Below are 22,975 nucleotides of genomic sequence, written 5' to 3'. Positions count from 1 at the left end.
AGGCTTTACCGAGTTTGGGCTGGGCCACCTGCTAAATGACAACGTAGGTCTTGTCGTGCCATTACGGGCCGGGCATACATTGAGGACCTCGTTAGGTCTTGTCGGGCTGATGGGTTGTCAAAGTTATGCAGTCACCAAAATCAACATCTCAGCCCTATTGACAATAGGCCCATTATGTCCCATGTGTGCGTGTATGTGAATGAGCCTAGATGTAAACTTAGGTAATATCCTTCTAATTTGTTAGCTTAAGTGAATGCACACCATCATATAATCCCAGTTCCTAAGGGTTCCATTGGCAGCCATTCCGACTAATCGATTGTACTGAAGTAAGGATAAAATTGCAAGCTGGGTGTGGGGTGTGCGTTTTTTTTTGTATGCTTTCAAGCAGCGCATAAAGGGTTATCTCTAAGCTTGTACTGAGCAATTGATCCGCCTTGCATCTTTACCTCACTAAGGGTGTTAGGTCTATGTATGTTCCAACTTACGCTACTATCAACAAGAGTTTTGTGATTTCCTAGCATTTCAAGCGTCTAGCAATATGATTATTGCTACACCTAGTTCTATGCAAAAGATGTGTTTTTTCTGATCATTGTCGAATTGGTTCTACCAATCTATTGGTAGTTTGAGGTACAGATAACGAGATGCCATATAAAGTTTCATATAAAAGTGACAAGAGGGAAGCACATGTGAAAGGTAATCCTTTTTATTTACTGTAAAGACAACATATACTGATTGGGGCTATCATTGCCTGAACTTTAAGCTTCTTGTGATGGAATACTTTACATGCCAGTGTCTTAATTTTGTGTGTAGCTTCTTAGTCCATGTATTAAAAAAACACTTTGTAGAATACGTTAGTTCAATTTTGCTGGAGAAAACTTATTATCAACTCAATTGACCTTTTCTTTTTTATTTCTTCAAGCACCAGAAGAAAATTTCTCTTTATCATTGCCTTCCTACGGTAGTGGCATGGCTTAAATGATTTACTCGTGTAGTAAAATGTGGTTTGTTCTAGCAATAGAATTGGCATACTCTACGTACATACATAACCATCTTTCCGGAGCTAGTATTTCACAAGCAAAGCATCCATGGTGATTGCACAACTTAAAAAGATTTGAGATAATCCAAGTTAATAGTAAACCGCCTGAGATTGAAGGTACTTCACTTGGTCAAAAATGTAAGGCGCGGAAAGAATTTAAGGTACAAATTTGACTAACAGTTAATCTCGTACTTACTTCAAAAAAAAAAAATCTCGTACTTACTACTGTCTACTGTTGCATTCAATCTCGTAGTTCAAGTTTGGTTTATATTCAAAAAAAATTCAAAAAGCTTTATTTTGTCTTATATAATACAGAACTAATTTTTAGTCGAACCTTAAATTCCACGCATGTGCCACAGTTTTAATGAAGAGAATATTTCCATTAGGTATTGTTCCTCCGGTACTTTGGGTCGCATCAGGACGGTTTGGCCAGTTCGAGCAGATCATGCATGAATAACTTAATTACGTACACGTAGAAAGAAACATGACATGCATGCCTCACGCATGCAGGATTTTGAGGAACCATTTCATTAACGTACTTACTACTATATATTGTGTACTGTTGCATTTATTAAATTAAACTACTAGATGATGAAGGATAACCTGAAAAGAAGCATTAACTCAAAGTCTCCATATAAGGTTGTTCATAGTGGAGAGTAATTTAGTCAAGTAACATATGTCATGTTACTAGTCTAAATTATAGTGGGTAGTAACTTAGATGTGATTTCATACAATGTGTCATTAATTATATGGTAGACTCATATTACTTTGAGATGTGTGATGTTATGGTAACATAGCTAGTTATCATCTCACTTCTTTCTTTTTATTATCATGTCATGTCACCAAAATGCTTTGAGATGTGTGATGTTACAACCTATGTTACCCCTATTATGAGCAGTCTAAGAGCAACTCCAATAGTATAGCCGGTTGTTGGCTATAAGCAAGATGTCATGTCATCTATAGTCAACATGTAGCCAACAAGTATAATAGTTAGCTATAAGAATGTACTACTTTTTCAATGGATGACCCACCTTTCATTCACACACCTTGCCTAGGAGCACGTGCTAGAGCTAGCTCTTGCATAAGACTGCTTATAGTGGGAGTAACTTAGCTAGTAACATCACACAACCGAAGACATTTTGGTGATATAGCATGACAATAAATGAAGAAAGAGAGTGAGGTGGTAACTAGTTATGTTACCATAACCTCACACACCCCAAGATAAGATGAGTCTACAACATAGTAAATGACACAATGCATGACACCACATATAAGTTACTACCCACTATGCAGGTACTAAATTAGACTAGTAACATATGTCATGTTACTAGTCTAAGTTACTCCCCACTGCCCACTCACATTCTCTCTCCTCTTCTCTCTCATCCAACTAGACACAAATATTGTACTTGCTCTAAACAAACTGGTCATCTTGCCTCGATTTTCTAAAGAGTTCCTCAATTAATTGGACTTTATCTAGGTTTCATGCTTCGCTATATCAATCAGAAAATATTGTTGCACTTGAATTGAGTGCCAACCGGCCTCTTCCTTAGTTATGTCGCTCCTGTTCCATTCTGCCCCAACATGTCCTGACGTTATTCATTTAGAAGAAATGTAACGACCTCACTGTTATGTTCTTAATCACCTCACCCACTTTGAAGGGACAGGAAATATATAAAACAAAAAATATGATCTTATAGGATGTATCCCATTTCTTCCCCAAATATCAAAATATGTTATTCAACAAAACCTTAGAGAGAGTTTTTAGAAATTATAATGGAAAACTGGATAGAATTCACATCCTATTTGAGGACTAATTACTACTGCCTAAGCATAACTTTTGAAGGATTAAGCTTATCATTAATTCATGCATGATTAAGCACTGTACTGCAGCATCATCGCATGTAAAAAGGCAGCTAGTACTTCTACACATACTACTTCTATATCAGATCCATATAGGTATCTTTAGAAAGGCAGTATAAGATATAGGTTCTGTAAAAGATGAGTTGCAGGAGTCAATGAAAACAGTAGTATACATGGATTTTCCACATGTGCGGCCTGAATCAGTTGTCTCGATCTCACTATGCATATCCGCTGTCCATCATTACCTTCTAGCTAGTTCAAGTGATCTTTTCTACTGGCAATATATTTCTGACATGACAAGTCGAAACATAAGTGCAGATCCACTACTGCAGCAACAAATCAAGAAGATAACATATTTCCAAGCAGAAATAGTACCAGATCATATCAACAAGCATTTTATCTCCCTAATTAATTAGGTTTCAGCAGTGATCACATATAGATGAACACACTCACATCCTTCTAGGTTTATTACCGTCTAGGAGTGTGATTGATGGGCTGAGGCTTCGAAAACTGAACATATATTACCCAAACTCCTCAAGTCCAAAACATGATCTGCAATCGATCAACGTCTATATATATCTTGTGATATATATTAAATTCTGCACTAGCAGACTAGAAGTAGTTCTTAATGGAGTTCTTACGAGCGATTAAGGTAAGCATAAGCAACGCTCTGCAGGTCCTCGGAGTCTTGGTACCCGGAGGACGAGGACGACCTCCACCCGCTCTCCTCCGCCGCCCCGAACGACGGCGACTGATCCATCGCCTCGTAGCCCCTCGCCTGCCCGTCCGCTTGCTCCAGCGCGTGGTACAGCGACTGCTGCATGTAGTCGGAGGTAAGCAGCGCGGTGATAGATTCGTGCCCGGCGCTGCCATTGCCCCACGATGGCTGCGCACCCCCCGCACCAGCGCCGTTGTCGTTGCACCACGGGTAGCCACCGTGCCCGTACTGCTCCGCACCGCCGACGTATCCCTTGGCGTCTTCGTGCTGCATCATCCCTTGCTGCGGTGCCCCCTGGGCCTTGAGGTCGGCGAGCTGCGCCTGGAGTGTCATGACCTGCTGCTGGAGCGCGAAGATGTGGGCGACGCAGCCATAGACCGGGTCGCGGAGCCGGGCCTGCGCCTCGTAGGAGACGGTGACGGCGGCCTCGGCGCGGTCGGCGATGGGCAGGTGGGCGAGGAGCTTGGAGACGTTGCTGGCGCCGAAGACCTTGTGGATGGCGGCGAAGTGCGCCGCGCCCTGCTCATGGCAGAAGTAGGGAGCGAACACGCAGCCGCGCGCGCACTTGCGGCGCAGGAACTTGCACGCCCCGCACGGCGACCCGAATCCCGTCATGCTCATCAACCGATCGGATGACGGTGGCTCGCTCCGTACGTGAACGCTGATCGATCGATAGATAGATCGAGTTCTGTGCTTGCTGAAGTACCGGTCTTTCTTGGGTTGCTTGCTAGGTCTGTCGTGGTGAGTTGAGCTGAAGACCATGGCTGCACCCCATGGCTTATAAGGGAGAGGAATGGAGGAGGAGGCGAGGAGCGCATTTGGGGATTAGGGCCTGCGAGACTAAACAATTCAGACCTGTCTCCCAAATAAGCAACCGACTCCATTATTCTGAGCTCCCAATGGCGCTCGACTCTTTGCCCTCCCATCTTCATTTTCTGTGTACAACTAGCTACAGGAGGCGAGGTAGTACAACTAGTGTACCACTATGCCAATCCCAAGAGGATTAGCCATTAGAACAATTAAGGACAAGGCACAATGGGGCTAGGTCATCTGGGAGCAATTATATACTACTTTTCTCGTGTTTTTGGAATGGTTTAGTTTAATTAGTTCTTTTCCCCTGCCTGCTCGTGTGATTGTTTCTTTTGTGATTAGTTGGGATGGGTTGCTGCGAGACTAGCCAGCAGAGCTCAGTTGATAAATCAGGGGATAATGTATATATGCTGGTTTTTAATTCGGCTGTATGGTGTAGTAGTAGACACATTCATACATCACCTGAGACGTGGAGCTGTCGTTTGTGTTCATATTTTTCATTTCTCTCTCGGGAGACACAAATGAAAGGAAAATAGTAAGTGATGGGGAAATTAAAAGCTTAATTATGCTGCTCACAGACATCACTTTGATAAATTAGCAGGAAAATGTGCATATATGTTTATGCACTGCAGCAGGCATGTATGTCCAATCATGTGAGAAAACAATCTAGCAATGGGCTATCGCTTAAAGAAACATGTTCAGGAAAAAGAAGCACCAACTTGTGTACCTTGATCTGTACCGGCTGCCCCTAAACTAAAGTGGCACCTGCAGGAAAGATTGGAACATAGCAACAGAACTTCTGCAACTCTGTTGTTGCCTCTGCATCACCTTGTAGGGCTCAGAAGTGTGATACTACCTGTAGTGTACCTACTATCCTAATTAGCCCAACTCTTTTGGCCTCCCACTAACCACTGCAGGTTTGCTCAGATTAGGCTAACCTATGTGTTAATACTTTCACTAGGTGCTATCGTATGCTTATCGTTGCATTGTTATTGTGATCCCATGACTAACTCGTGTAGTTAGGTTAGTAGTGGTAACAACTAATGAAGACACATGCCAAAGAGTACTTGAGTCCCAACGTGGTCAGTTCAACAACAAGAAATCCCCAACGTGGCGAACACCATCCTTCTCACAAACAAATGGCACTAGCTATGGAAAGAAAGCGAAAAGAAAATGTTCTGCGCAGCACAGTTTGAAACCTCGGTGTGGCAGGCCTACATCCCTTTCCCTGAAACATTCCCACCGTCATGTCTCGTGTACATGTTCCCAAAATTCTCCTCTATCTTTGACGGGGAAAAATGACTTTCATGATTTAACCTAATGGCTTGATTTACATTTTTCTCCACTATAAACTCATTTAGCAGCCTTAGTCTCCATAGCTATCATCTCTCGGGGCACCTTTCCCCGTACTCATTATACTCAATTAGCCAGTATAGGAAGTATATTATTCATATCAAAGTGAGACTAAGTACACACACTGCATCACTCCATACTTCCCCGGTGGTCCACCAGGAGCACATGTGAAACCCTAGTTGAAACCCGGTGGTTGCGGATTATTGCATCACTCCATACTTTCCCGGTGGTCCACCAGGAGCTGCCTGCGAAACCCTGGTTGAAACCCAATGCTGGCTCGGTTAAACTCACAGTTGATGGATCTTTTAAAGATGATGTTGGTGGAGCTGGGATGATTCTCAGAGATGATACGGGCTCGATTATCCTCTGTGCATGCAAGTGGATCAGTCCTTGCATTGAACCATTAGAGGCAGAACTACATGCGTGTCTCTAGACGGGTTGGCTCTCGCCCGCGCTCACTCTACCCTCTTGATTGTTAGAGTATATATTTGTATATTGTAGTTACCACATATGTTAGGGGCTTTCTGCATATTTGCACATGTACATGTACTATATATATTGTGGTCTTTGGCTCCTTGGTAATACAACAAGTATGTTACCCTAATATGGTATCAGAGCTCTAGGTTAGCTCCTCGCAGCCGCCGCTGTCGCCCGCCCCGGCACCCTGCCGCCGTGTCCGGCCGCCGCCGCCGCCTTTTCCCCGTCGCCTCGGCCCTCTCCGTCCCCGGCCGCCCGTCGTCCGCCCGTTCTCCGCCCGGCCGTCCCGTCCGCCCCTGCTCGGCCGCTGCCGTCCGGTCGCCGTCGCCCGACCGGCCACACCGCCGCCGCCCCGGTCGTGCTTCGCCGGCCTCGCCATCCCCGGCCGCTCTCCCCGGCCGCTCCCGGTCGACGTCGCCCGGGCAGCCGCCGCCCGGCCGCTCTCCGCCCCCGCCGCCCCGGCCGTTCTCCGCCCCGACCCCTGGCTGCCTCCACCCCGACTGCCGTGTTCCGGCCCGCCGCCACCCGTCGTGTGCGTGATTTCCGTCGCGTGCGTGATTTCCGTCGCGTGCGTTGATCTGATATGTTTCTTCGTCCCGTAAAAAAAGAGAGAGATATGTCTTCCTCGTCGGGCTATGTTGCGATTCCTCGCTGCCCGGTGATTTTTGATGGCGTGAATTATCCCGATTTCGCTGCCTTCATGCGCGTTCACATGCGCGGTCTTCTTCTTTGGGGTGTGCTTTCTGGCCAGGTCTCCTGTCCACCGCGCCCTGTTGCTCCTACGGTGCCTATTGCACCGACGCCCGTTGCCCTTGCCCCTGATGCTACTCAGGCGGACAAGGATGCAGCCAAGAGTGCTGAAGATACTGCTCTGGCTGAGTATGACTGGAAGGTCCAGGACCACTCTACTGCCGTTGCGACATACCGGCTGGATCTGACTGACTACACTCAATGGATAGATGAGGATGCTCGTGCTGCTGCTGTTCTCACCTCCAGTGTTCTGCCTCAGTATGCTGCTGAGTTCATGGGTCTTCCCACTGCTGCCGCTCAGTGGGCTTTTCTTCGTTAGCGCTACCAACCGTCTGGGGATGCTCTTTACCTATATGTGGTCCTCCAGGAGCATGCCCTTCAGCAGAGTGATTCTACTATTGATGAATTATACACTCAGAGTGTTACTATTTGGCGTCAGCTTGATTCTCTTCGTACAGCTGTGTGTGCCACCTATCCCTGCTGTCTGACTGTGCGCGCGAATCTGGAGTTTCAGCGCGTCTTTGAGTTCTTGTCGCGGCTCCGTAAGGAGTTTGAGCCGCGTCGTGCACAGCTGCTAGCTCGTGGTCGTGTTCCGCTCTCTGAGGTACTAGCTGAGCTTCTTACCGAGGAGACTCGTCTTCGTGGTGCTGGTCTTCTTGAGGTTCCCTCTGTACTTGCTGCTCATGGCCCTCCTGTGCCACCTGCTCGTGGTCCTCCTATGCCGCCGGCCTCGTTGCGGTCTCCAGCATCACCGATACTCTCTACTCCTCCGGCCCAGGGCTAGAGTCAGCCTCAGCAGCCTCGTGGTATGACAACACCTCCATGCACCTACTGTGGCAGGTCTGGCCACGATGTCTATAGCTGCTGGAAGAGGGATCCCAGCTTACGTCAGCTGTACCATACTCGTTGGCAGGCCGGTTCTTCAGGATCTTCTGTTGTTGCGCTGTCTGATCAGGACATTCTCCGTGGTCTTCGTGGTCTGCTCGCTGCTACAGGCTCTTCCTCGTTGGGTACTGCTGGTTCTATGCCTAGCTCTTCTGGCACCGCGCGACCACCACCTTCTACACAGTCAGGTACGTCATCCCCGTGGTATCTGGATTCTGGAGCTTCTTTTCATATGACTTATGCGTCTTCTATTCTTTGTGCTCTTCGCTCTCTTGTTTCTCATGTCCGTGTTATCACGGCTTATGGTACCTCTCTTCCTGTTTCCAATCGAGGCACCCTTTCTACTTCCTCTTTTTCTGTTCGTGATGTTTCTCATGTTCCTAGTCTTAAGATGAACCTGTTTTCTGCTAGTCAGCTTACTAATTCTGGTTGTCGCGTCATTCTTGACGATGATTCTTGTGCTGTTAAGGACCGCTGTACATAGGCCCTGGTTGGAGCTGGCCCTCGCAGGCTTGAGTCCCCGGGGCTCTGGGAGTTAGACTGGCTTCGCGTTCCTCCTGCTGACACTTCATCTGCCAGTTCTCCTGCGGTTGTTGCTTCTGTCACTGGATCTTTTCAGCAGTGGCATCATCGGCTGGGTCACCTCTGTGGCTCCCGTTTATCGTCATTTGTTCGTCGTGGTCTTCTGGGGTCTGTCTCAGGAGATGTGTCTTTACATTCGTGTCAGGGTTGTAGGTTAGGCAAACAGATTCATCTTACCTATCCTACTAGTGCGTCTGTATCTCAGCGACCTTTCCTTCAAAAGGGGGTCATCGATACTATATTTTGTTTATTGATGATTTTTCACGGTACACCTGGTTGTTTTTTATGCGCTCTCGCAGTGAGGTGCTTGAAGGGATTCGTAGCATAGAAAACAAAAAATTTCCTACCGCAAGAATGAATAACAAGCCAAGATCTAATCTAGTAGATGGTAGCAACAAGACGTATGTGAGAGTAACCCTCGAAGATTCCAAAGCCTACGAGATCAGATCTCGTGGTTGATGTAGTCGATCAGTTGCCGCTTTCAAAAGCGCGTAGAAGATCTTGACGGTGCCACAATCGAGCAGCACCTCCGCACTCGGTCACACGTTCGGTGTTGACGATGACGTCCTTCTCCCCTTTCCAGCGGGCAGAGGATGTAGTAGATCCTCCTCAGAATCCCGCCAGCACGACGGCATGGTGACGGTGGTGGTGGAGATCTCCGGCAGGGCTTCGCCGTAAGCGCTGCGGGAGAAGAAGGAGCAGGGAGTAGCTAGGGTTTGGGAGAGGGGGTGCTCTTGGCTAAGTGTAGCCAGCCCCCTCCCTCTCTCCCTTATTATATAGGTGGAACCCCCTAGGTTTGCCCAAAATCCGAATAAGAGTCCAACTCAAAAACTTCCATATTGGTGAAACCTAGGTCAAGTGGGATTGCTCCCTTTCCTTGCTTCATGGCCGGCCAACTAGGTGGAGTCTGATACGTCCATTTTGCATCACTATTTTATATCATAATTTACTATTATTCATTGATATATTTCATATTTAGAGGTGATACTTATGTTATTTCATCTATTTTGCATGTTTCATGGTTATTGGAGAATCGCGCACCGGAGTCAGGATTCTGCTGGAAAAAGCACCGTCAGAATGCAATATTTCGGAAGATCAACAATTGACGGAAATTACACTGAAAATCCTATTTTTCCAGAAGACGAAGAGAGCCAAAAGGAGGAGCCGAGGAGGGCCGCCATGTGCCCCCTCCATAGGCCGGCGCGGGCCCAGGCCTGGCCGCGCCGCCTTGTGGGGAGGGGGCTGATACGCGTACAACACGCGACCGTTGGGAACCCCAAGAGGAAGGTGTGATGCGTACAGCGGCAAGTTTTCCCTGAGTATGAAACCAAGGTTTATCGAACCAGTAGGAGCCAAGAAGCACGTTGAAGGTTGATGGCGGCGAGATGTAGTGCGGCGCAACACCAGGGATTCCGGAGCCAACGTGGAACCTGCTGATACGCGTACAGCACGCGTCCGTTGGGAACCCCAAGAGGAAGGTGTGATGCGTACAGCGGCAAGTTTTCCCTCAGTATGAAACCAAGGTTTATCGAACCAGTAGGAGCCAAGAAGCACGTTGAAGGTTGATGGCGGCGAGATGTAGTGCGGCGCAACACCAGGGATTCCGGCGCCAACGCGGAACCTGCACAACACAACCAAAGTACTTTGCCCCAACGAAACAGTGAGGTTGTCAATCTCACCGGCTTGCTGTAACAAAGAATTAGATGTATAGTGTGGATGATGATTGTTTGCATAGAACAGTAGAACAATTGCAGTAGATTGTATTTCAGATGTAAAGAATGGACCGGGGTCCACAGTTCACTAGAGGTGTCTCTCCCATAAGATAAATAGCATGTTGGGTGAACAAATTACAGTTGGGCAATTGACAAATAGAGAGGGCATGACCATGCACATACATGATATGATGAGTATTGTGAGATTTAATTGGGCATTACGACAAAGTACATAGACCGCTATCCAGCATGCATCTATGCCTAAAAAGTCCACCTTCAGGTTATCATCCGAACCCCTTCCAGTATTAAGTTGCTAACAACAGACAATTGCATTAAGTATGGTGCGTAATGTAATCAATAACTACATCCTCGGACATAGCATCAATGTTTTATCCCTAGTGGCAACAGCACATCCATAATCTTAGAGGTTTCTCTCACTCCCCCAGATTCACGGAGACATGAACCCACTATCGAGCATAAATACTCCCTCTTGGAGTTACTAGCATCAACTTGGCCAGAGCCTCTACTAATAACGGAGAGCATGCAAGATCATAAACAACACATAGATATAAATTGATAATCAACATAACATAGTATTCTCTATTCATCGGATCCCAACAAACACAACATATAGCATTACAGATAGATGATCTTGATCATGTTCGGCAGCTCACAAGATCCGACAATGAAGCATAATGAGGAGAAGACAACCATCTAGCTACTGCTATGGACCCATAGTCCAGGGGTACACTACTCACTCATCACTCCGGAGGCGACCATGGCGGTGAAGAGTCCTCCGGGAGATGATTCCCCTCTCCGGCAGGGTGCCGGAGGCGATCTCCTGAATCCCCCGAGATGGGATTGGCGGCGGCGGTGTCTCTGGAAGGTTTTCCGTATCGTGGCTCTCGGTACTGGGGGTTTCGCGACGAAGGCTATTTGTAGGCGGAAGGGCAGGTCAGGGGGCCACACGAGGGGCCCAGATGACAGGTCGGCGCGGCCAGGGTTGGGTCGCGCCGCCCTATCATCTGGCTGCCTCGTGGCCCCACTTCGTTAGCTCTTCGGTCTTCTGGAAGCTTCGTGTGAAAATAGGCCCCTGGCGTTGATTTCGTCCAATTCCGAGAATATTTCCTTACTAGGATTTCTGAAACCAAAAACAGCAGAAAACAGCAACTGGCTCTTCGGCATCTCGTCAATAGGTTAGTTCCAGAAAATGCATAAATATGACATAAAGTATGCATAAAACATGTAGATATCATCAATAATGTGGCATGGAACATAAGAAATTATCGATACGTCGGAGACGTATCAGCATCCCCAAGCTTAGTTTCTGCTCGTCCCGAGCAGGTAAACGATAACAAAGATAATTTCTGGAGTGACATGCCATCATAACCTTGATCATACTATTGTAAGCATATGTAATGAATGCAGCGATCAAAACAATGTAAATGACATGAGTAAACAAATGAATCATATAGCAAAGACTTTTCATGAATAGTACTTCAAGACAAGCATCAATAAGTCTTGCATAAGAGTTAACTCATAAAGCAATAATTCATAGTAGAGGTATTGAAGCAACACAAAGGAAGATGAAGTTTCAGCAGTTGCTTTCAACTTATAACATGTATATCTCATGGACATTGTCAATGCAAAGTAATATAACAAGTGCAATATGCAAGTATGTAGGAATCAATGCACAGTTCACACAAGTGTTTGCTTCTTGAGGTGGAGAGAAATAGGTGAACTGACTCAACAATAAAAGTAAAAGAAAGGTCCTTCAAAGAGGAAAGCATCGATTGCTATATTTGTGCTAGAGCTTTGATTTTGAAAACAAGAAACAATTTTTTCAACGGTAGTAATAAAGCATATGTGTTATGTAAATTATATCCTATAAGTTGCAAGCCTCATGCATAGTATACTAATAGTGCCCGCACCTTGTCCTAATTAGCTCGGATTACCTGGATTATCATCGCAATGCACATGTTTTAACCAAGTGTCACAAAGGGGTACCTCTTTGCCGCCTGTACAAAGGTCTAAGGAGAAAGCTCGCATCGGATTTCTCGCTATTGATTATTCTCAATTTAGACATCCATACCGGGACAACATAGACAACAGATAATGGACTCCTCTTTAATGCATAAGCATGTAGCAACAATTAATTTTCTCATATGAGATTGAGGATATTTGTCCAAAACTGAAACTTCCACCATGGATCATGGCTTTAGTTAGCGGCCCAATGTTCTTCTCTAACATTATGCAATGCTCTAACCATTTTAGTGGTAAATCTCCCTTACTTCAGATAAGACGAACATGCATAGCAACTCACATGATATTCAACAAAGAGTAGTTGATGGCGTCCCCAGGAACATGGTTATCGCACAACAAGCAACTTAATAAGAGATAAAGTGCATAAGTACATATTCGATACCACAATAGTTTTTAGGCTATTTGTCCCATGAGCTATATATTGTAAAGGTAGAGGATAGAAATTTAAAAGGTAGCACTCAAGCAATTTACTTTGGAATGGCGGAGAAATACCATGTAGTAGGTAGGTATGGTGGACACAAATGGCATAGTGGTTGGCTCAAGGATTTGGATGCATGAGAAATATTCCCTCTCGATACAAGGCTTAGGCTAGAAAGGTTATTTGAAACAAACACAAGGATGAAGCGGTGCAGCAAAACTCACATAAAAGACATATTGTAAACATTATAAGACTCTACACCGTCTTCCTTGTTGTTCAAACTCAATACTAGAAATTTTCTAGACCTTAGAGAGACCAAATATGCAAACCAAATTTTAGCATGCTCTATGTATTTCTTCATTAATAGGTGCAAAGTATATGATGCAAGAGCTTAAACATGAGCACAACAATTGCCAAGTATCACATTATCTAAGACATTTTAGCAATTACTACATGTATCATTTTCCAATTCCAACCATATAACAATTTAACGAAGAAGAAACTTCGCCATGAATACTATGAGTAAAGCCTAAGGACATACTTGTCCATATGCAACAGCGGAGCGTGTCTCTCTCCCACACAAAGAATGCTAGGATCCATTTTATTCAAACAAAACAAAAACAAAAACAAACCGACGCTCCAAGCAAAGCACATAAGATGTGACGGAATAAAAATATAGTTTCACTAGAGGAACCTGATAATGTTGTCGATGAAGAAGGGGATGCCTTGGGCATCCCCAAGCTTAGACGCTTGAGTCTTCTTGATATATGCAGGGGTGAACCACCGGGGCATCCCCAAGCTTAGAGCTTTCACTCTCCTTGATCATGTTGTATCATCCTCCTCTCTTGATCCTTGAAAACTTCCTCCACACCAAACTCAAAACAACTCATTAGAGAGTTAGTGCACAATCAAAATATACATGTTCAGAGGTGACATAATCATTCTTAACACTTCTGGACATTGCACAAAGCTACTGAAAGTCAATGGAATCGAAAAATCCATCAAGCATAGCAAAACAGGCAATGCGAAATAAAAGGCAGAATCTGTCAAAACAGAACAGTTCGTAAAGACGAATTTTATTGAGGCACCAGACTTGCTCAAATGAAAATTCTCAAATTGAATGAAAGTTGCGTACATATCTGAGGATCACTCACATAAATTGGCATAATTTTATGAGTTACCTACATAGAATTTTGCCCAGATTCGTGACAGCAAAGAAATCTGTTTCTGCGCAGTAATCCAAATCTAGTATGAACCTTACTATCAACGGCTTTACTTGGCACAACAATGCACAAAACTAAGATAAGGAGAGGTTGCTACAGTAGTAAACAACTTCCAAGACTCAAATATAAAACAAAGTACTGTAGTAAAAACATGGGTTGTCTCCCATAAGCGCTTTTCTTTAACGCCTTTCAGCTAGGCGCAGAAAGTGTGTATCAAGTATTATCAAGAGACGAAGTGTCAACATCATAATTTGTTCTAATAATAGAATCAAAAGGTAACTTCATTCTCTTTCTAGGGAAGTGTTCCATACCTTTCTTGAGAGGAAATTGATATTTAATATTACCTTCCTTCATATCAATGATAGCACCAACAGTTCGAAGAAAAGGTCTTTCCAATATGATGGGACAAGATGCATTGCATTCAATATCCAAGACAACAAAATCAACGGGGACAAGGTTATTGTTAACGGTAATGCGAACATTATCAACTTTCCCCAAAGGTTTCTTTGTAGAATGATCAGCAAGATTAACATCCAAATAACAATTTTTCAATGGTGGCAAGTCAAGCATATTATAAATTTTCTTAGGCATAACAGAAATACTTGCACCAAGATCACATAAAGCATTACAATCAAAGTCATTGACCTTCATCTTAATGATGGGCTCCCAACCATCCTCTAGCTTCCTAGGAATAGAAGCTTCGCGTTCTAATTTCTCTTCTCTAGCTTTTATGAGAGCATTTGTAATATGTTTCGTGAAAGCCAAATTTATAGCGCTAGCATTAGGACTCTTAGCAAGTTTTTGTAAGAACTTTATAACTTCAGAGATGTGGCAATCATCAAAATTTAAGCCATTATAATCTAAAGCAATGGGATCATCATCCCCAATGTTGGAAAAAATTTCAGCAGTTATATCACAAGCGATTTAATAGCTTTTAGCAGTTTCAGGCAGTTTTTCGCGCTTTGCATTTGAAGTGGAAACATTGCCAACACCAATTATTTTACCATTAATAGTAGGAGGTGCAGCAACATGTGTAGCATTAGCATTACTAGTGGTGGTAATAGTCCAAATTTTACCTATATTATCTTCTTTTTCATTTTCTTCTCTTTCCCACCTAGCACGCAATTCGGCCATCAATCTTATATTCTCATTAATTCTAACTTGGATGGCATTTGCTAACAATTTTATTATCAATATCCTCAGGTTTAGCAGCCATTTTATTAATTAAAGAAGATTGTGATGCAGACATGTATGAGATTCGGTTTTCAGCATTTGCAAGTTTAGTTTGCAACCCAGAGATCTCCATATTCAAATTTTCAAGTTGATTTCCTATACTAGATGACCCGTTGCGCTATCGCACAAATGCGAGAGTCAAATCAAAATCTAAACCATAAGTTTTAGCTTGTTTTAGTATTAACAATTAGCACGTAATTTAGTTGCTTTAGTATCGGAGGCTCGCAGTGGAGCTCTGCCCCTCCCGTTGTTGCCGTTATGGTGAAGGGAGGCAGCTGGGTTGGCTGGCCATCCAGGCCAAGCTCCCACCCGACGGCATGCATTGGAGAAAATGTCCTCGAGAGGCCCTCCACCCTCCTTTGGCTACTCAAACTGCCCCTGCTGCAGCAAGCGATTCTCAATTGAATTTTGGTTAGTTGTACAACAATTCGGAACCCGTTGCACCCTGGCACAAAGGTAAAAGCGAGCTACTATTGTAACCATCATACTAAATTTATTGTAAGTGTATATTACAAAATCTAAGTGCTATACTTCATATGTACGTTGTCCGCAACAATATTGCACAAAATGGTCAAGTGATCAGATCAGGTTGAAGCTTTATTGAAATAGTTGAAGCCCTCGAACTAAGCCAGCGGAGGTTGCGAAATCTTGCCAGAATTTAGGCCATATGAGTTTACCTGCTATATAGGATACCATAATTCATTCTAGAAAAATTCTACTCACCTCAAGCAACACCAGAAATATGTCCCTCAGGCACAAATTACTACATTCCTATGGAAAAGGCAGGAGAAGTTAATGCCTTATCAAAAGCACTGATGCTGTGCTACAGATTTATGATGACATGTACCCAGTTTAAGAGAACATCTACGCGCTTTCAAAATGCATCAACAATGCCCCCACACAATTCAGTTCCAATAATACAATGAGCATAGAAATACCCAGATCAATCAAACTGCTCCACAGCTTATTTACCACCACCGAGGACGTTTGCATGACAACAATGTCATGAAAAATGATTTTGTTCTTAGTATGACAACAGTGTCAAATGCATTTAAATAAAACATGGACCAACTTGATTCTTGTTGTCAGCAGCCTCTCATATGTTGCCCGCCACACAAATTTGCAAATATAACTACAAAATAAAATTGCAGCCAGTAAATAACTTTGGGGCCAATGTATGGATCAACAGTTCACCCTTCTCCACCCTCAAAGTGAATCTTTTGTGGTGCGGCCTACAAAGAGGAAAACAGAAGCAAGTGAGTAATTAGTACGGTTATTAACGACCTTTTTAAAGGAGCGGATGAGAGCATATCATTGCTCCAAATGCATCATTAATCATCAAAGGCAACTGCCATGCCTTTATTTGGGATCAGTTTCACAGTTGGCAAGTTGTAGATTCTTTAGAATGGAGGAACACTTTTTATGTACTCCCCCAATGCTATAAAAATGTCACTTTGTTTATGCCAAATACTACATGGTGTTTTTGTTATCCTCAAGAAGGTGGAGAGGACAAGGTGGACTGGGAAAATAGCTTCCGCTTTCTTTGAGCAAAACAGGGACATGGTCAAGGGTAAAACACAGAGGGTGCCTGTAGACCACCTAATCCCAAGGCTGCATATGGCTACCATGGATGTTGGATTAACTGGAGTGTAACTTGATAACCATTTCTTCTACGATTAGTGTGAGACATTGATAAGAGTATAATTGCTAGATGTAATACTATTGTATATCTCTATCTTCAGCTTCTATGATAACTGAAAATTATTTCTTTTGCACGGCCATTGCTCATTCACTCTGTGTATGTCTCTCGGTAGTACAAATGCTATGCTACTTCGATAAAAGAAAGTGGTGACCAGACCTCAAAATCAAATATGCAGCTGCAGATTAAACCACCACTTAAACAAGCATTGGACTGCCTTCATGTATATTTTGCAAAGAAGCAGTACACACTTGTAAACAAGCATTGGACTGCCTTCGTGTATATTTTGCAAAGAAGCGGTACCCACTTGCATATCTCTTTAAAAAAGAAAGTATATTCTATGGAATCTGGTTGTGCTCAGCATCACGCAGCTTTGTGTACTAAGCCAACATCTTGCAGAAAACATACTCCTTACATAAATCAATCTCAGTGGTTCCAATTGAGATGTGTTCTAGTAGACTCTGAGCAACCTGGCAATACTACGTGGATTACAGATTAATATGATATTAACGATGATACTACCCAGACCAGTGCAAGGATTGACTTAGAATAAAGATGTCTGTAACAAGTAAAAGAGAAAATGGATAAAGAAATAACCCTTTCTACGGTTGTGGAGACTTGCTGTTGAGTGACAATTGCTGTTTTAAGTGAGGCAGCTATGGCAAAGAACACGGACCTGGGAGAAAACAACACATGAATAGGAGAGACTTGGCAAAACACAACAAAGCCCATGAGATAACGACACTTGATAATACTTCTATAATTACTCTCTACTGAATCTATCAGCAGCACACAATGCAACATCAGAGAAATCACACACAAGTGGCAGCAAGAGAAATAGCAGTACAATAAAATTACACATGCATGCATCCTAAAGTTGGAACATGAAAGATAACTTCGATTGCCAGGAAAATTCAGTGTGATTATCGATATTATTTAAATGATTCAGATTCAGAAACAAATAGAATGATAGAAAAGCTATGCATTCTTTTAAAAGGAAAATCCGTCTATTTATAATAAGAGAGAAAAAAATCCTTGCTAAAAACCACAACACCTTTTAGAAATTTGAAAGTAAACCTGAGCCAAGTTCAATATCTTCAAAAGCAAAGCTTTCATAAAAAGCTTGAATAAGGAAACCTCACGGTATCTTTTAATGGAATGTAAAACATTAACCCATAAATGAAGCACTGTTTCCTATCCAAAGCATCAAAATATCACCAAACTTCAGTAAACATCCATAATTTTGTACGTGCTAACTGAGGACAACAATAACTAACACTTCTAAATACCTAACAAGAAGCGACAATTTAGGAGCGGATATTGGCAGGTTACAAAACATCACCTGGTTGCAATAGAAAACACTTTCGAGCTTGGGCACAAAGAGCTTGTCGAGCAGAACCTCCATGCCTAACTAATGTACTGTTGCTAATCTGATTCTTCTTATGCCTACACCCTTTTTTTTCAAATGGTGATTATCCTAGCGAATTATGTCGGCTTCATCATGAGTTCTTGTCCCATTGTGCTAATGGTGATTATCCACTGTTATACTCTGTGCAATAGAGGACAATCTCATATTAGCAACACAGAGGACACACTCATATTAGAGAATATTCAGGCTCATATTATACATTATAAAGATAAAGACTAAATTCCAGAAGAAGCAATATTGGCTAGCAAAAAGAGACCCGTTAGACAAAGTTCTTCTTATGCCTGCACCCTTTTTTTCAATAGACTACTCTGCTATACTGTATTGATTAGTTGTCATAGAAATATGTGTGCTCCTATCATCAGGTTTCCACGAATGTTGTTTGTTTACCATAAACTTCAAAGCCATGTCAGATTGCTAAAAGCTATTTACAGAAAACTGAATTCAGCACTCACCTGCAGCTAAGCATAATAAAACCAATCTACAACACAAAATAATCTTCACCGAGATTGAAGCAATTGTTACACACGAATCAGAACCCCGCGGAGTGACAAATAGTTTGAATAAAAAGGCATATACAACAGAAGCGGGAGAAGATTTACCTCAAGCTAGCAGCAAAACAAGTTTAGAAAGGCGAGGTAGATAATGAGAGAGTTCAACCTGCAAGAGGAAAATTTAATCATACAACTTTGTACATAGGCACCCGGTCATGTTACACATTGTAAACTGTAATTGTAAAAATAGCACTCCATGGTTTACCACTTAGGTAAAGTACTACAGTTCCACAACAAAGCAGTTTTAAGCATAAATGAGTAAATGACCAGCTAATGATAATCAGAATGATCAACCTAAAACTCTTGGCAAAAAGAACAAAAATCATTCACCTCGCATTGCCATCCCAGGCCAATTTGAGATGCATACAACACAAATATTATCCGTAGAATACATACTTATTTATTTCCATGCGTATATAGAGGTCCATCAATCCGGTGCCAAGGTAAACAGGGATAAACGAGCTATTGCATGCTTTGCCTGCAAAAGGATATCAAAGTTTCAGCTGACAAAAGATAATGGCTTACCTAGATTGGGAAGGATGAGCATATCTAATTCAGGCTCATATTATACATTAACTCTGACTCTGAATGCTAGTACTTTAAATGTATATGTAACATACTAATTATTATTATTTAATATCAAATGTAATAACAGTTACATGAACTTAATCTATGTCTGTACTTTGCGCATATGAGCCAAATACATTGTTAATACCATGTAAAATTAGGTTCTTTACGATGCAGACAGGAAAAAGCTTCATATATGAAGGCGGAGTTTTATTGTTTTAATGCTAAATCTAATTGAGAAAGTGGCACCTCAAATACACTGTCAGCACTTCAAAATCATCATATATGCAGCAAAGAATTTTTGCTAGACAGTAATGCTATTTTTTATTTCGTTTTTAGCAGCATACAGGGAATAAGGAACTATACATAACTTGCTAGGTACAGTTTGGAAGCAGACAACTACATGTACAACTTCATACTTGCTTTGACATCACTACAACCAACAAGAGAAATCAGATATACAGAAAAATAAATGACCAAATGTAGAAGTGCTTACTTCAGGTACCTATCTGCAACGACATCACCTTCTAGTGGTGGTTTCAAATAATGTTATAAACTAAAGAATATGTGCACTGACCTCCTCAAGTAAGATCATAAATTGAAGAGTATGCGCTAAAAGGCCCGAAGGATGAATGGCTATGATGATTCCTTCTAGTGTTGATTCAAATAATGTTATAAACTAAAGATATGTGCATTGACCTCCTCGAGTAAGATCATAAATTAAAGAGTATGCGCTAAAAGGCCCAAAGGATCAGTGGATATGCTGAGACAAAGTAAGGCACTTAAATCAACTCCTACAAAAAAGGATCAGTGGATTCAACATTCCTTTGTGGCTCTGTCAGCCACACTCAACCCGGGAGGTGGTGTATAGCTATGCCTACTCCGACGCCAGCTCCACCTTCATTATGTCGAATGAAATGGGTCACTCCTATCTTCCTTCATTATGAAACTCTTTTTACATGCTTGTTTCAATCTCCGTCTGTATGTTTTAATCAATATAATAGCATATGAACCTCGGCTTATGTTTGTTTCACCATAGGCATTTACGTACCCTACCATGAATAAGGCCTTGGTGCTGGTTATCCAAAAAGGGAAAGTGCAAGCTAAAGATATTCATGGCAATATATTCCCTGACATAAGCATCGAGAAGTAAAGAATCATAGGCTACGTACCTAGACACTGACAGTGCCAATCAATCCTTCAGATATCTTCAGCGTACCTTGCAGCGCGGCCAACTGGCGCTGGAAATTTTGGGATAAAAGTTATTAGTATATTGCATTCTAGAGAGACATGGCATTAGCTGTAGACAATAAGCAACATTGTTATGTGCTAGTTCAAATCAGAGAGTATGTATGAACGAATTAAGAACCTGACCAATGTCTTCCTTACTTTACCTTCTACTGAACAATGGGATGCTGCTCTAGCAGGTAAACCAGTCATCGAAGCGAGTAAAGTAGAAAAAGATAGGAAACCTAATTTCTCGTATACATTCATAAATTCATAAAACTGAACTTCAGTAACTATATATCAAGAATAAGAATAATAATAAAGAGCAAGATAAGAAGTTCTACCAGTACCGAATTGACATGCACAACGCGAGAAAGGGGAATGAATTTTTCATACATGCATTAGAACCGATACATCCTAGAAAAGATGCATCAGCACCAACACTGTGAATCAACAGTGCAAACTTTTGAACTGCTCCCGTGTATGCAATTCAATAATCTGAACAGGTACATGGGATGAGAAGGGGGAAATATACCAACACAACACATCAGTTTTGGGACCTCATAGATTTGAAGGGAACACTTCGCTGACAGCGATTAGAATATTAACACGAGCATACCTAATAGTCTTTCTATGTTACCCAACTGCATTGCTGCTGAATAATTTCCTCCGCACATTATAAGGACTCCAAAATGGAAAAAGAAAGTGATTATTGCACAGAAAATAAAAATCTGAACCGAGCCACATGGTCTAAGCAAAGATAAGAGGCATTTTCAGACTATTCTAGCAAGCAATCACTTCCAAGCAAATCATTTAAAGATGACACAAAATGGCTGCAGCTGGCGGTGCCTGGAAATATTCTCTGATTTAGTATGAACTCAAACCCGATGATGATACTACACATAAAGAACACCATAATACAGATTCATTGAAGAGTAGGAGATACCTGCAGGTTAACATTGAGAAAGCAAATATTGTGCAGATCTTTTAATCCTCCAATGTAGTACACTCTCTCTGCTTCTGAAAAGAGCTTCCAAAGAATCCATGGTATGACCAAGCTGCTATGAAGTGCTTTTAACACCCAACGATTCATATCCCAAGTCCAAAACAGCTATAAGTCTATAACCATGTTGGTGTCCTTCCCAGCTGAAAGCTATACAAATTCAACAAGATGTGTCTCAAGTCTTTTTAGAGAAAATGAACAAGCGCTGAGCACAGACCTAACAAAACCCACCACGGCAGCGTCATACAAGGAGATCCCATGTGGCAGCGATGCCGTTGTCTTGTTTTTCTTCCGGCAGCCGTGCGGGATAGACAAGGGGAGGAGGTGACGAACCTATGCGGCCGTTGTCGTCGACCAGCTGCTACCGCGAGCTTTGGAGGAGGCTACCGTGCCGGCCTGTCTCCGTCCGCGCCCGTCGCCTCCGCGGATCCGCCCCGCGCCGGCCCGTCTCTGGCCGCCTCACCTCCACCCGCCGCCACCGACGTCGACCTCTCCTACTCCTCCACATCAACAGTGAAGGGAAGATGAAATCCTGCCGCCGTCCCACCCACGGCCATGTGCTCCTCCTCCGTCCTCCACGTCCCCGCGAGGTCGTGGGTGCCTGGGAGGAAACGAGCATCCAACAGCCGCCGCCGCCCTTGTGCTCCTTGCCGTCGCTCCGCCGGAAGACGACCTCGAGGGCGGAGGAAGAGGAGAGGACGGGGACGAGGAGAGGAGTGGGCGTCGCCACCGCCAACCTCCGTGCGCGCTCCGGCCGCACCTCCTCCGACCCACGAACGCGGAGGGGAGAGGCGGCAGGTGAAGAGGAGGCGGCTGATTCGGGGGAGGAGAGGAGGCGGGGATTGGGAAGGAGGAGAGCGAGGCGAGGGACGGGAATTGGGAAGCGAGGAGCGAGGCCAGATTGGTTTGCCCTGTTCGATCTAGATTCTCTCACCTCTGATCGACAGGCGACCAGGCGACACAGAGCATACAGCACCGCTGCCTCTGCTCGTCGGTCCCACACGCACCTGGCCCCAGCTGTCATTGACCCGTTTGGAGAAGAAACTGGTGACAAAAAAGCGACATCATCCAATGGCTGAGGTGAAAAGCGGGAGTGGATCGCTGGCATCCAACGGCCAACGAACGTTTGCCCCTCTCAGATGGCCTGGTTGGCCGGGTCATCTAGGAGCTTTTATAGGAGAAATTCTTCAACAAGGTAGATTGTTCATTCATAGTTTTAGTAAACAATTTATTTTGCTCATATTGGGATTGCATAAAGCTCTTAGTGGATCTTTCAATTTCTAACATCTTTTCTTCATTAGGTGAAACATATCTACCATAAGAGTTACCGTTAGCAGGATATGGCATAGAGTTACTGTAATTGTTATTCTTAATGAAATTCACATCAACATATTCTTTT

The 22,975-nt window shown here is 43.3% G+C and overlaps 1 protein-coding gene and 1 long non-coding RNA gene across 9 annotated transcripts; both read right to left on the bottom strand.

Moving 5' to 3' along the window:
* Nucleotides 1-3,265: 3,265 nt before the first annotated feature.
* LOC127349152 (LOB domain-containing protein CRL1-like) lies at nucleotides 3,266-4,397 on the bottom strand. The gene has a single exon (XM_051374935.2). It carries the CDS (start codon nucleotides 4,374-4,376, stop codon nucleotides 3,534-3,536), a length of 843 nt encoding a protein of 280 aa, XP_051230895.1. The 5' UTR covers nucleotides 4,377-4,397; the 3' UTR covers nucleotides 3,266-3,533.
* An 11,242-nt stretch (nucleotides 4,398-15,639) lies between these two features.
* LOC127296711 (uncharacterized) lies at nucleotides 15,640-22,543 on the bottom strand. Of its 8 annotated transcripts, XR_007848664.2 has the most exons (8): nucleotides 21,808-22,543; nucleotides 20,519-21,726; nucleotides 19,110-19,257; nucleotides 18,828-18,885; nucleotides 18,142-18,348; nucleotides 17,877-17,993; nucleotides 17,397-17,475; nucleotides 15,640-16,332 (listed from the first exon to the last, which is right to left on the bottom strand). It is a non-coding gene; the product is annotated as an uncharacterized lncRNA (long non-coding RNA). The 8 variants fall into 8 exon arrangements; XR_007848663.2 differs by lacking the exon at nucleotides 17,877-17,993 and having other exon boundaries at nucleotides 15,642-16,332; nucleotides 21,808-22,541; XR_007848668.2 differs by lacking the exons at nucleotides 15,640-16,332; nucleotides 17,877-17,993 and having other exon boundaries at nucleotides 16,351-17,475; nucleotides 20,519-21,422; nucleotides 21,520-21,726; nucleotides 21,808-22,541.
* Between the last annotated feature and the right edge of the window lie 432 nt (nucleotides 22,544-22,975).

The sequence above is a fragment of the Lolium perenne genome, chromosome 4 (genome assembly GCF_019359855.2).
Source record: "Lolium perenne isolate Kyuss_39 chromosome 4, Kyuss_2.0, whole genome shotgun sequence".
Classification (NCBI taxonomy): Eukaryota; Viridiplantae; Streptophyta; class Magnoliopsida; order Poales; family Poaceae; genus Lolium; species Lolium perenne.
This window is presented reverse-complemented; position numbering and strand designations above follow the sequence as displayed.